This window comes from Hippoglossus stenolepis, chromosome 6 (assembly GCF_022539355.2).
Source record: "Hippoglossus stenolepis isolate QCI-W04-F060 chromosome 6, HSTE1.2, whole genome shotgun sequence".
Taxonomy (NCBI): Eukaryota; Metazoa; Chordata; class Actinopteri; order Pleuronectiformes; family Pleuronectidae; genus Hippoglossus; species Hippoglossus stenolepis.
Genome location: NC_061488.1, coordinates 11930408 through 11944210, shown reverse-complemented (window position 1 = coordinate 11944210; position 13803 = coordinate 11930408). Strand labels below are relative to the sequence as shown.

At 44.2% G+C, this 13803-nt stretch overlaps 1 protein-coding gene across 7 annotated transcripts in view; it reads right to left on the bottom strand.

Moving 5' to 3' along the window:
* Nucleotides 1-13803, bottom strand: part of nav1a (neuron navigator 1a) — a 69081-nt gene that overhangs the window by 29197 nt on the left and 26081 nt on the right. Inside the window, exon 1 of one of the 7 annotated variants that reach the window (XM_047340276.1) lies at nucleotides 8743-9041. The exons of the other annotated variants lie outside the window; for them this stretch is intronic. Within the exon in view, the coding sequence (XP_047196232.1) occupies nucleotides 8743-8825 (83 nt within the window). The 5' untranslated portion in view covers nucleotides 8826-9041. Of the gene's footprint in view, nucleotides 1-8742; nucleotides 9042-13803 lie in introns of those variants that run through there. 7 annotated transcript variants of the gene reach the window in all.

Sequence of the window (13803 nt, the reverse complement as noted above, 5' to 3'; positions counted from 1 at the left end):
TACCTGATAAAATCAAAAGAGAGTGTGAGAGTGGTTGGTGAGCACAGATGGCTAACACTATGGGTCCCTGGACCACTTCAGCAGCTTATCACCAGGACACACACACACACACACACACACACACACACACACACACACACACACACACACACACACACACACACACACACACACACACACACACACACACACACACACACACACACACACACACACACACCTCGATGGCTTATAAGCACGGCAGATTGTCCCATTACAATCATTATTTTCCAGTCACATGAAAAGTAGAAATTGAGATGTAATTAAAATATATTGGCATGAGCAGTTAAAACATTCTATAGGTCACACTGGATTTGAAGCTGCTGTGTTATTCTGAATAGGATTATGCATCACTATAAGGCCTTATAGGGCTTTGAAAGAGTTGCTCTGGAGGCACAGCCCATATTATATCTTGAAAGTCTCAAACTTTGACACATAAAGCCGGTACAGACATAACACGGCGTGAATATTTAACTGCAGACATAAGCTGTGGTGACCATGGCATACATCACCTATCTGTTGTGTATTTACGATGCAGGCAGATTGATTATAACTGTAGTTTTAGCTGCATGTTTCCATCTGCAGCTCTGCAGAGTTATGTTCTTATCAAGGAAAAGCTGCTGTACATGATGTGTTGACATCTAGTCCCACCGATAAATCACTGATTCTGCCACTTTTTAATGAAAGCGTGTTATTGGCTTAGAGCACTTGTAGAAAAATTAGCAACAAATCTGCTGCTGAAAATGGCTTTTAATTAGCTTCCCAACACAGGTTCTCTGCTGAGCTGTATTGTTTAACACTTACAGTAAATCACTTGACAAGAACCAATTAAAAACTGGATTGTGCAGGCAATCTGCCTTTGGGTACACACTCGACAGAGAAATTAATTTCCTCTTCCATGTTATTTATGTTTTCCTCGCCGTCCTGTTTCCACCATGTGATAAGGAACAATGTGTGTGTGCCAGTGTCTCTTTAACACACACACACACACACACACACACACACACACACACACACACACACACACACACACACACACACACACACACACACACACACACACACACACACACACACACACACACCACACACACACACACAGCAGTAGTATTTGGGCATTACAGGGGATTACAGAGCAGGCTGGATTTAATGAGCTCATAATTACTGCTAATTCCATCTGCCACCAGGATCAGACCAGGCCAGGGGCCTTGGTGAGAGGTGCTGTGTGTGTGTGTGTGTGTGTGTGTGTGTGTGTGTGTGTGTGTGTGTGTGTGTGTGTGTGTGTGTGTGTGTGTGTGTGTGTGTGTGTGTGTGTGTGTGTGTGTGTGTGTGTGTGTGTGTGTGTGTGTGTGTGTGTGTGTCCATGGAGGAAAAGACGAGGTCACATCCCTAAATGGCCATCACAGAGGAGAAACCCTGTTGAGACTTCGATGGGCATAGGCCTGACAGCAAATGGCCTGAGGGTTTAGGACACACACATACACACACACACATTCTGTATACACATACACAGTAAAAGCACTAAATTGCCACTGTCCCCTGGAGTGAAGCTTGAATTAGCTGTCAGAAGTGTGTGATGGCTGGTGGAAACAGCAGCTTTGCTCCTGTCCCTGCTCCGCTGGGGGTTACACAAAGCCAGTCAGGCTCCGAGGTGTGCGGGAGAATACTGAGGTACATCATTATTCCAAATTTTCCAGAGAAACAGACAGATTCTACAAAAGCACCAACTAGACAATCGAAAAAGGAATTCTGGACAGAACAGTTTTATCGTGTGACGGAGTTGCTTTGTTGAAATTTATCTCTGAATCTCTTGTCTCCTCCTGACCTCCCCAGGGTGGAAGGATGGAGATCAACACACCGCAGCCGAGATTCTACTTTCCTCTGAATCACTTCCATCTACCATGAAATCCAACAGGACAATCAAAACACTGAACGGCTCCAACCTGCATATAAGGAACTATGAGTTGTGAAATATTCTTGGAACCCAAAGAATTGTGTGACTGTTGGTCGTGCTGACACCTACTGGGTCATCTTGTTCTTTTCATACAGTAAGGCCCAAAAAGGAAAACAGTGGAGAGATGTGCACAGAGGATTTCTGGAGAGGAACCAGACACATATTCGTCTCTGTGCTCTTCGTCTTCTTTGTATTTGTCTTCTTCTTGCTCAGCTCGAACAGGGTTAAAGTTTAAAGGTTACTGGCCCCTTGACTAAACATGGCTGCCCCAGGTCTTTGAATGCAGCCACAATACAAACAATGCCTTTTGAATCTATAATAACAAAGCATTGATCACTGAATAAGAAGGAGAAAATTGTTTAAATTTAAAGTAACATTAAGATGTCTGAGTGTTAGGTTTTCTGACCAGCAGCGCTCTACTATGACCCAGTAGCCCTTGACCTCCAAACTCTGTCTCTTCTCTACAAGAGAGCAGGAAGCAGAAGAGGGACAGCACTCCTGGGACGAGGTGGAATGGCCTTTTAAATCACCTTCATATGTAGTTCAGTCTGAGGTGCAGTGTTGAGCGCTTCCCCGCCCCAACTCAGGGGCTCAGAACCGGAGAAGAGCTCACAAGGGGAACCCCACTACGCAGAGGCCCAGGACAAGGGGTTTGGATCCTGGGTTAGAATTACCCCTGGCCTCCCTCCAGATATGTCAGCTGACTTAACGGCTGTGTGAATTAACAGCGCACAGGGGATGTTTTGGTTTGAAAAGAAGGTGGAACCAGCGAGAGAGACGAAAGGGAAGGAAAGAGGGAGGAAGAGAAAGAGAGGGAGGTACCACTTTTGAATGAAGCACGCTTCTTCCAGGTCGATGTTAACTTGAACCAGCTGTGCGAAAGACGGTGCCGCAGACGTGCAAAAGTACAAACACGCACAGTTTCTCTGACAGCTGCCTTTTGATCAACAGAATATAGTAAAGCAACAAAAACTCTGGACTCTGGAGCAACGCAGAGTAACAGACTGCTGTCTGTAGCCCAGAGCAGAGAACAGTAATATCCTGTGAGAACGCACAATCACTGCAACACACCAAAACAAACACTAGACAACACTGACAACAAAACAAATAAAATATGATACAGCAAATGGGTTGTCGTTTGGTCGTGGGTGGGGAAATTCTTATCGAGACCTGATTCATATTACTGATACTGAGAAATCTATTCCAGCAAAGAGGGCAATGTCCATGTTTATCAAATGTGCCAAAAAGGGAACCAACACCATCAGTCATGCCTCCACTCAACAGATGGAGGAACTATGTTGTCAGCATGATATGATCCGAGAGTTCACTGGGCAACATGGCGAACAAATGCCTCCGTCAGGACAAATGGTTCAGCCCTGAAAATATTTTGGAGGGCATCCTCTCCCCAAATAAACTATAACATAGAAAGGCCTGATTATTTCCCCCTGATTTGCATTCAGTTCAGTGAATGCAAATCGTCCATGGAGCTAATCACTACAGCTAATTCCAACCCACTTGATTAAATGTTAATCTCCTCCATCAGTGAAGAAAACAAGAGCCGTTTTCCACATTTCTGTGAGATGTCACACATGCACGGACTGGATAAGAGGACTGTGGGCTGATTAATAGAGATGTTGATTAAAGCCTCCGATACTGGCAAAAACGCTGGGTCAGGCATCAGCAAATACACAAATCTATGTCCAGAACTTTAAAGTATATTAGTTTAAATCTGATAAAACAGCAATTTTCTTTTCCAAGGAAAACAGGTCTTCTTCGCTGCTCCAAAACAGCAGATAGAAAAATTGATAGAGTGAACAAAGTGAGAATGTGATGGCATAGCTTTTGTTCAAATCGAATCAAGCTGCACAAAGACGCTACACATCAGAGCAGAACACCACTAAGCATCTGCCAAAGGTTGTCCAAACACCACCTGAGCAGAAGAGAATGAAAGGCTCATTGACTGGAGCAGAGATTCTCTTTCACGTCTCCTGGCTGAGATAAAGCAGACACCTATTAAAACACACACATTACTCCCCTGCTGTGTGGAGGAGACAGACAGAACGCTGTGTGTGTGAATATGTGAACGTATGTGGGGAGGCGAGGGACAGGCCTTGGGGCGCACCCTACAGAACTCACACCCATCACCTGCTGTCACTCATAACACACACACACAAACACACACACGCACGCACGCACACGCGCACACACACTGGTCATGCCACTTAAAGTTGTTACAGTGAGTTTGGGAGACATTCCTCGCCCTCAGGCTGCACAAAACACACACACTTCACATTCCAGCGTGTGTATTCTGGGGTTCCACTCCCTAATCCCCCAACATATGGAGACGCACATATGCATACCAACCCATGAGTGCACAGACACACACACACACAGAAATAAAATGACAGATCCAGAGGTTCCACTGAAACTGGAATCTGCAGCCGGGAAGTTCCCGGCTCCAACACAAACTGGAGGAATCGTCTCAATTTTCATTTAAGTGAAAACAATAAGGCCTTGGGAAGTTTCAATGAGAGACATTGTCTGAGCTTCATTAAATCCGCCAAGGAGGTTATGTTTTCACCCGTGTCTGTTTGTTTGTTGGTTAGTTTTATGTTTGTTTGTTAGCAAGATTACACAAAAAACACGGAATGTATTTCCATGAAAGTTAGTGGAAGGATGGGACCACTTTCTTTAACGTTCCCTAGAAAAACTTCATGGATCTTTTTGAAAAAAAGACTGATATTTATGAGTGTATGCAATTTGGTGCCGATCTAAATACAGACTTGGATCTAGTGAATTCAAATGTGGTTCCATAAGGGGATCGATGGGCCTTGGTGGAGGTATGCGCTCTACTAAGTGTTGTTCTGGTACCACGTTTGCTAGGAAGCTCAATCAGGTGAAAATGACATCCAGAGGTTATTATTCTCCGTGGTCTCTCTCGTCCCCAAAGAGCCTGTTAAGATGCAATGTTGTCTGGCTGCAGGTCCTTCTCTGGCTTTGATGTAACAGAGAAACTCAGTAAACCACGGGAGGCACCACCTTGTGAAAACATGAGCTCTGTTTGTGAACACATGCTCCTATGTGTACGATAAAACAGTGTATGTGTCTTACAAGCACAGGTTACAGGCATGTGTTGTTTTTGCTCGTGTCTCCCTAATGACCTTGTACTCAGGCCAAGTAAACGTGTTCACTTAATTACGAGGCATCAAGAGTCTGGCTGCAGGAAATCATTGCGGACACAGGGGTTTTCTCCCAATTTGTCCCTTCATCCAAACAGAAAATTAAGGAATTTGTGAGTAAATCTAGCAAATCGAGTAAATAGATAGAGTAAATCTATCTATCTAATCTAGCTGGCAGAATGGACAGACTAAATAAGGCTGTTTTTTGGCCTGGGCGATAAAACTATATCAGTAATTATCGCAATAAAATGTTCATTAATAGCAATATAACAAAGGTTCAATATATATCTATATAATTCTTCAATTGTGCACAGTGAGGATGTTTAACACATAATTGATCTATTTCAGATGTTTCAAATGATTCACTGTTTATCAAGTGTTTGTCATTCTCTGCTCATAAAGACAAGTTTAAAACCACAACTTTCACTCAGGAGCAAAACTTTAAACTTAAATAAAATAATAATGGGACATTTATCGTAATAAAACAACGATATCTACTGAAATGACATTTTTTATCTTCATATAATTTTGGGCCATATCATCCAGCCCTGAATGTTTTTTTTGTCTTGTGCTCTGGCTGATCAGCTGCTCGATCAACCAGTTGTAAATATTTTTGATCACTCTGTGGTTTCTATGAGAACAGGAACCTTGTAACACCTTAGAAATACCACAGCGGATGGAACCATTTCAACATCTCTCGTACTGAGCGTGTGGGGACATGTTTGTGTGCTGGAGAATCATAATTCCTGTTCATGCATCATGATTCATGTAAGCGAGATTAGATCATCAACAGTCCGTTGAATCGAAGTCCCTGAGTCAGCACAGTGTTTCCAAAACAACCCTAATCCATCTTTGACTCTGAGCCTACAACTCTCACACCTAAGACAAACTTTGATTATTTGTGTTGCACTGGAGAAACTGACTACATTTACATTGCCACCAATATTCCGACTATTGACCTTATCAGAATAAGGCATTATTTTTATTATGTCATTTGCACAAGTTACTAACAGGATACTCAATTCACACCATTATGGGTGTTTTCTTTCTAAATTTGCAAAAGCTCCAACTCTTTCTTTATCTTTCCATCTTGTTTTGTTCATGCGTTGTCAACTGCCGTATGTCGATGTTGCAAAATACTGTTAAAACTCCAATAGGACGTCAAATTCGATCAGGGCGTATACGTGTCTACATAATGCGACTTAGGTTGGAATACTCCACGTGTCTTAATTCAATTATCGCTTGACTTATTCGGATTAAGGTAATCAGAAAATGCTGTTTACATATCGGTATATTATTCAAACTATCGGTTTAACTAGGTTAATATCAGACTATTGGTGTCCATGTAGACGTAGTCAGTGTTTCACCTCATTGCTGCTGGTATGCAGGAAAAATGTTACTCAACAGGTACCAAAAACGACGTAGGTTAGAAGCTTCTTGAACCGTCAGCTGACAGGTGCTACCTGTCGAACCTGATCAGTATCACTCCACTCCTCCACACAGATGGACGTGATTCAAGATAAAAACGTTTACTGCACAGTGACTCCAATGAAGCAGCTGATGCGGGAAACCGTCAAAGCCTTTAACCAGGTAGAGCTGCTTTTTCACCAGTGACCAACACTTCCCATGCAAAGTGACATCAGCTATGAGAAGAGTCTGGTCTTCATCACAGTGACTGAGCCGCCATTCTTATTTAATTAAAACAAACAGAGGAGATTTGGGTGTGAGGTGCGTTAATGAGTGATGTCACCAGCTCGCAAATCTGCCGCTGGGATGAGGCTGCGTTGTGTGAATCAGAGGGGATAGGTCATGCTGAGAGGGTTATTTGTGTTGTGTTCAGTTGACCACACACACACACACACACACACACACACACACACACACACACACACACACACACACACACACACACACACACACACACACACACACACACACACACACACACACACACACACACACAGAGAGAGAGATTGAGTTGATGTTGGCTTGCTTTCAATATGACTAATATAGTTGATCAAATCTTTGTGTTGGCAGGAACTGGTGAGCTGATGCATGTTTTATGTTTGATTAAACACACAAATGCTGACACCCACAGACTGTTATTCTGCTCACACCTCTGGCTTCAGTCATACTGTTTGGTGACTGCCTGAACTCTGTGTGTGTGTGTGTGTGTGTGTGTGTGTGTGTGTGTGTGTGTGTGTGTGTGTGTGTGTCACATTCTACATATTTGACCATTTATCAGTCTTTTGACAGCCAGTCTGTTTAAGCACACGTGTCCAACTCAGACACAGATAAAAACACGCGAGTCGGTCCTGTGGGACTCTGAACTCTTTGTGAGTGGTTTCAATTGTTAAAGTGTTTCTGTCTGCTGGGTGTGTGCATGTGTGTGTCTAATGCCCTGATATTAGGCCCCTCTGCTCTAATAGGTTTACATAAAGGGTCGATGGATGCTGTAGGGGTCAGTCAACCAAAAAGAGCACAGCTGACCCCCACCACCCCTGAAAACCCCTACACCCACACCCACACACACACAAATGATTCAATAGAGCATCTCTGTCTGTCCATACTGTCCTAATGCATCTGTGAAGCAGAACTGCTCTTTATGTGATTCTCCTTTTCTCTTCTGATGCTGCTACATTTCCTCAGCCACCATGCGCTGCCCACTCATATCAGCTGGCCTACATTAGCCCACACATTGACACACACAATTAGATCATTCTCACATGGCATGCAGCAAAAAGATGATTTGGAGGAGGCTTGCAGCGTTTCGCCCAATCACAGCAGATACACCGGGTAGAAGGCGTCGTCAGAATGTAGGTCAGTGTTCTGCTCGGTGTGGAGAATGCGGTCCGGTCCTGCAGCGGATCAATCAATGCGAACACACCCACACACACACACACACACACACACACACACACACACACACGTAAACCTGCATGTGAACACCAGCAACCAGTTGTCATCGCATTCAGCTTAAAACAATGGAGGAGCCAGCAGACCACTTAAGGCGCGCGTGCACACCATACACGTGCACGCCCACATGCTGCATCCACTTACACTATTAAGATGATTAACAATAAAACATTCCCTCTTTCATGGGTTTCTATTAAGGCTTTTAGTTGCTGACTGTCCTCACCGATACGAAAGCACAATGCTGATTCAACACTTTGCGCATAGAGGTCTGTGCCTGTCTCGGCTGTACATAGCTCCATCTACACGCTCAGCAGAAGCCCAGTCTTCAGTGGGCGTCTAGACAGACACACAAGGTCCCACAACGGGCTGATGTGAGCGCACGCCGGTCGCAATGTAATGAAACGTGCCACCATGCAGCTGTTGCAGTTTTATCAATGAGACTGGACGCACCGCCGCTGCTGCTGCTGCTTTTTACGCACTGGCTCCGCCGGAGCTTCCACCGCAGCCCCACTCAACACCATCAGCCACCACGCACACACACACACACACCGTGAACACACAAGCAAAAAGCAGAGTCACCGGCCCGTCACCGAGCCTCTCTCTCTCTCTCTCTCTCCTCCGGGATCCTGCGCTCTCAGCTCTCATCCATTTTACCTGGACAGAAAGTGCATTGTCCTCCCCGCGCGCTGCGGAGCCGGGAGCTGCAGCATTTTGCCGTTCAGCACGCGCCCGCTCATCCTCCAGCCGTCCGAGCCGCCTCACGCCACTTTGTTCCGGGTAGACATGATTTCTTCTGACGCGAGACAAGAGAGGGAAGCTTCACCCGCTGCTTTCCGCCGCTGACAACCGGGGCACCGCCTGCACGAGTCAGCAGCGTCAACTGACTGACCCACTCCCGCAGTGCCTCCACTCTCACACACTCCCCTCTCTCTCTTCCTCAGAGGAAAGGGAGGGAGGGAGGGAGGCATAGATAGAAAGGCAACACCCCGAATTCCTCCTCCTCCTCCTCCTCTTTCTCTTTCTCCGGCCCCCGTTTCACAGATCGCGACCAGCTGTGCCTTCTCCAAAAAAGCGCGCAGAGCCGCAGGATAACCACGCAGTCATCACATTCTCTAAGGAGACATGTCAAAGACATTTTCTAAATCTCCAGTGAACACAGTGAAGAGAGAGGACACGCCCCTCTGACACCAGCGACTCAGCCCTCTGATATCTGAAGGGCCAGTGCTACATTCAACACTGGCATCTGTTGTGGTGGATAGAGGACTCCCTTTGTTTAGGCTACTCCTTTCCTTGAGTCAAAGTTAAAACCCACTTCACTGCACGACTGGATTGTTAACTGTCTTGTCATCTGGGCATGAGAGTCACCAGGTATTTCAGCACAATTCACTAATCAAAAGTGAAAATGTTCAGGAGAGTCTTAGAAACACTCAGTAACTAAATTGGATTATTCAATGTTGGACGTTATCTGACACTGATCTAACCTGTCTGTCGGTCTGTCCGTCTTTCTAAGTGTTAGATATAAATGGCCTTGCTGGTTAATAGATCATTTATTATTGCCGTAGCAGTTAGTAAGAAAAAAATGTGGGTTGCCGGGTTGTATACTTCTTCTTCGTCTTACCTCCACTAAGGAGGTTTTCACCCATGTTTGTTTGTTAACAGGATTTTGCAAAAACATCTGGACAGATTTCCACAAAATGTGTTGAAAGGATGTGTATATGGGTCAGAGGAGAACCTATTAATGTTTGGTGTGGATCTGGAACAGAGGGCGGATCCAGGATTTTTTTTTTATCTCACTTACTTTAACACAGTGACATTTCCACTGATTTCTCAAAAGAATAGCTCATGGGTCTTGATGAAAAAAACTCAGGCATATTTAGGGGACAGATTTCTATGAGTGTGTGAAATTTGGTGCAGACTATTGGGCCTTAGCGCCAAGTTTGCTCTTTAATCGTTTAGACACTTTTCCCATTGAAATGTGGCTGTAAATAGGAATTAAGTGGAGTTTTAATGGTCACACTTGCGTAAATGACTTTAAATTTGATGTACAGTAAATTAACATTTCTAAGTTTATTTATTACTCATGAATATCAAGCAACAGTCGCCCAGTGTCTGGGGGAAATGCTGGCTAACAGTCGAACCGTCTGTGGCATAAATAAGCCTCAATCAGGATGTAATGAAGCGGGGAGGGTAAATGACTCCACTGTTTCTATTGTAACACAGTGTGTATTGGCTATTGCAGACTTGCGGAGGAATAGACTGGGTATCATGTATCCACCCCCACCGAGAGCTCTGCCCCCCTCACAGCATCCAGTGGTGTTTAAACACTTTAAGGCTCTGAGTGGACCCCAGTGAATAGATCTGCCTGTCTGCTGGGTCAGTTCAATAAATGAATGAAGGGTGAGAAGGACAGAGAGAGGCAGTCAGAGGAGGGGTGGGGGGGAGATGGAGATGATTAACGCCGTCTTTTCACTGGAGACAGGAGAGAGAAAATGGTGTGAGAAAGAAATAAGAATGCAGAAATGGAGAGATCGGAGAAAACACTTCACCCAGAGAGGGAGGAAGAGAAAAAGATCATTAAAACGCTCTTTTTAAGCGCTGAGGGAACAAAGGCCGGATTATTCAGGCCACTGCTCATCCGTACCATGCAGAGCCAGGTGGGCACAGAGTGTGTGTGTGTGTGTTTCGGGGGGTCAGATTGGCACACTGGCATGAGGGTGTTTGGAGCCACTGCCATCGTTGTTGCCTATGTTACTAAAGGAAGGAAAACAGTTTCTATGTGCACACAAACACACTCACGCTCACACACACTCACACACCAAATCCTGCTCAAGTCAGTGTGAGCTTAACTCTCATCCGAGTTTTTGGAAGGGTCCTCTGGACAGCGCTCTGCGTCAGTCTGGCCAGCTCCGCTTCACGTCCAGACATGCCCCCTGTCTGCCTCTCTGTTTATTTGGCTCTGCTCATCAAAGAGCAGCTCCCCTGTCCCCGCTACTCTCCTTTTCACCCCGGATCTGAGACCACACTGCTTGTTTTCAACATCAGTGCATGTGTGTGTGATGGTGCAATAGGACCAGTGTAATTAGGTGGTGATGTAACTGTGTAATGACAGTATACAGGAAGGGGTCATCCCTGTGACCCTGGGAACCTGTCACTCCTCTGCTGATGAAAGAGACGGGAGACCTGGGAAAGCTCATCCCCCTTATCAGAGCAGGAACGCACACACACACACACACACACAAACACGCACGCACACACAAAGAACACTTACTAACCCACATACTGTATACAAACAAAAATAAAACAACCCCCCACACACATTTATCAGCCTGGAATACGCCTCTTCATCTAACTGTCAGCCTGTAATCTATTATCTTTTGCTCTTCACACCACAACACTTTCTTTTCTCACTCTATCTTCCCATCCACACTCATTTAACACCTAAAGTCCTATGTGTTCTTCCAAGACTCAAGTCATCTGTAAAAATAAACTTATTTACCTGTTGAGAATTACTTAAAAGTATATTAATATAAACTATGAAAGCATTTGTTAAATAATCTATACTTTATATGAGTGATGAGCTGCTACACAAACAAGTATTGTGCCAAATTTGGAAGAGCTGCCTCTGAGCTCCTCTCACTGCTTTGAAGGGAGTGAGATTCAGCATTTTAACAACCTAAAGTCCACGTTGGCTTCCAGACCAATATTGAGACTGAAAGGTTAAGAATCTAATGAATCAATAGAATTAGAGTTCATTTAAAAATATTTTTACTAGACCTATTATAATCCTTGTTGTGAATGTTGTACCAGTAGTTGTTTGCTTATGTACTGTAGGCAGGCCCACACAGTCCTAAGCAGGTTTAAAACTCCTAATAAATAATAGCACACACACACACACACACACACACACACACACACACACACACACACACACACACACACACACACACACACACACACACACACACACACACACACACACACACACACACTTTTGTCTGATTTCTTTACAAACAGCCTGCTCCCTCAGAGCCAGAGGGTAAGGGTCAAACCAGTTTGTATACCTGCATGCTCAGTGTATTAGCTCACCAACATCAGACCACGGTTTTAAAAGCCGAAAAATACTGAAAACACATCACAGTGACACACTCAGAACTTTACATCAAAGCCTGTATGTTCCAGTCTGAGAAGTTGCTCTCATGGTTAATTGAGGGACCCTCCATGCCTGGACCACCTAAAGCATCTAATTAGCCTCTTTCTTGGAGTGGACGCTATTCTTGAAGGTCTACTCTGCTGAGGACAATGTGAAGTAGAACTGCTCAAATAATCTTGACTTCAAAGATCCTTCCGCTTTCACGAGACACAAAAGAAAAAGAAAAAACTGCCACCACAATAGAAAGGTGGAATATGGCTCAACAGGTTGGTGCAGCCAGTGCAACCTGTGTCTCCTGGGAAAGTAATGAGGGTATGTTCACTGTTGGGAGCACTGGTGCACACGGGAAAGGATGAGATTATGAGATGGTGTAATGAGGAACAACAGGAAGAGGGAATGATGGGAGGAGGGCCAAATAAGAAAAGTGTGTGACTAATGTCGAAAGAGCTCCAGAGAATAACACGGTGGGAGTCAATGGGAGGGAAACAGGGTTAAGTCTTATGCGCATTACAAACCCCCGTCACACCCCACTGTTAAACTTCCAAGGCTCAGCAGTAGTGTGCATATTGTGAGTGTGTGTGTGTGTGTGTGTGTGTGTGTGTGTGTGAGTGTGTGTGTGTGTGAGTGCAGTGTAGATTTGAGACAGCTTCAATCCAAAGCTTCTCAAAAGCTTGTCCTTAACCATGCAGTTTCATTAACCCCCTATAGAGGAAGTAAGAATGTATAAAGGTTGTATAGATGTAGAGGGAAGGTACGAATGAGCGTGTGTGTTAGTGTTAGTGTGTGTGTTAGTGTGTGTGTGTGTGTGTGTGTGTGTGTGTGTGTGTGCGTGCGTGTGTGTGTGGGGTAGACTGTGGGAACCAATCGTCTTTTAAGAATGAACCTCCCCATTTACTCAAACTTCCCTCAATGACAGAGAAAGTAATTTAACACCGAAACCAATGTTTGACACAAAAAATGACACATTTGTTCTTCAAATAAACATTTTGGCTAAATTTCCTATGGTAGTGGTAAGCCCTGTATATAGATTATTACTATTATTGTTATACCAGAAATTACTAACGCAATACAACAGATCTGAATGGTTTGTGGTTCTCACATAATTAAAAAAGACACATTTTAAAAACTAAAATTCAAAATTCAACATTATCTCTGCAGAAACATGCTTCAAACTAAATGTTTCCAGATTAACATGCTCACAACGACATTAATGATGTCTGCCAGTTAAAATGTTCTTAATGTTTTGAACTGATGGTGGCAAAAGTTGAAAACTCAAAGGAAAGTCAAGGAGTGGCTATTTCATAGGAATCAATCAAATAGTTGCTGAGGCATTTCACCCAGATCAACCTTATGGGGTCAAAGGATCATCAAAGTCATCAGCATCCTATCCTCTAGGGACCATGAATGTCTAATCTATCTAATAAAGGTTGAAGATTTTCAGCATTGGACCAACAGAGCAGACACTTGACACTTGTATCCCCAGCCATGCTGCTAAAGTGACTAAGAATTAAATTAAGCTCCACTTAACTTACCTATCGAGGATTTGCATAAAGAGCTAAAAATAA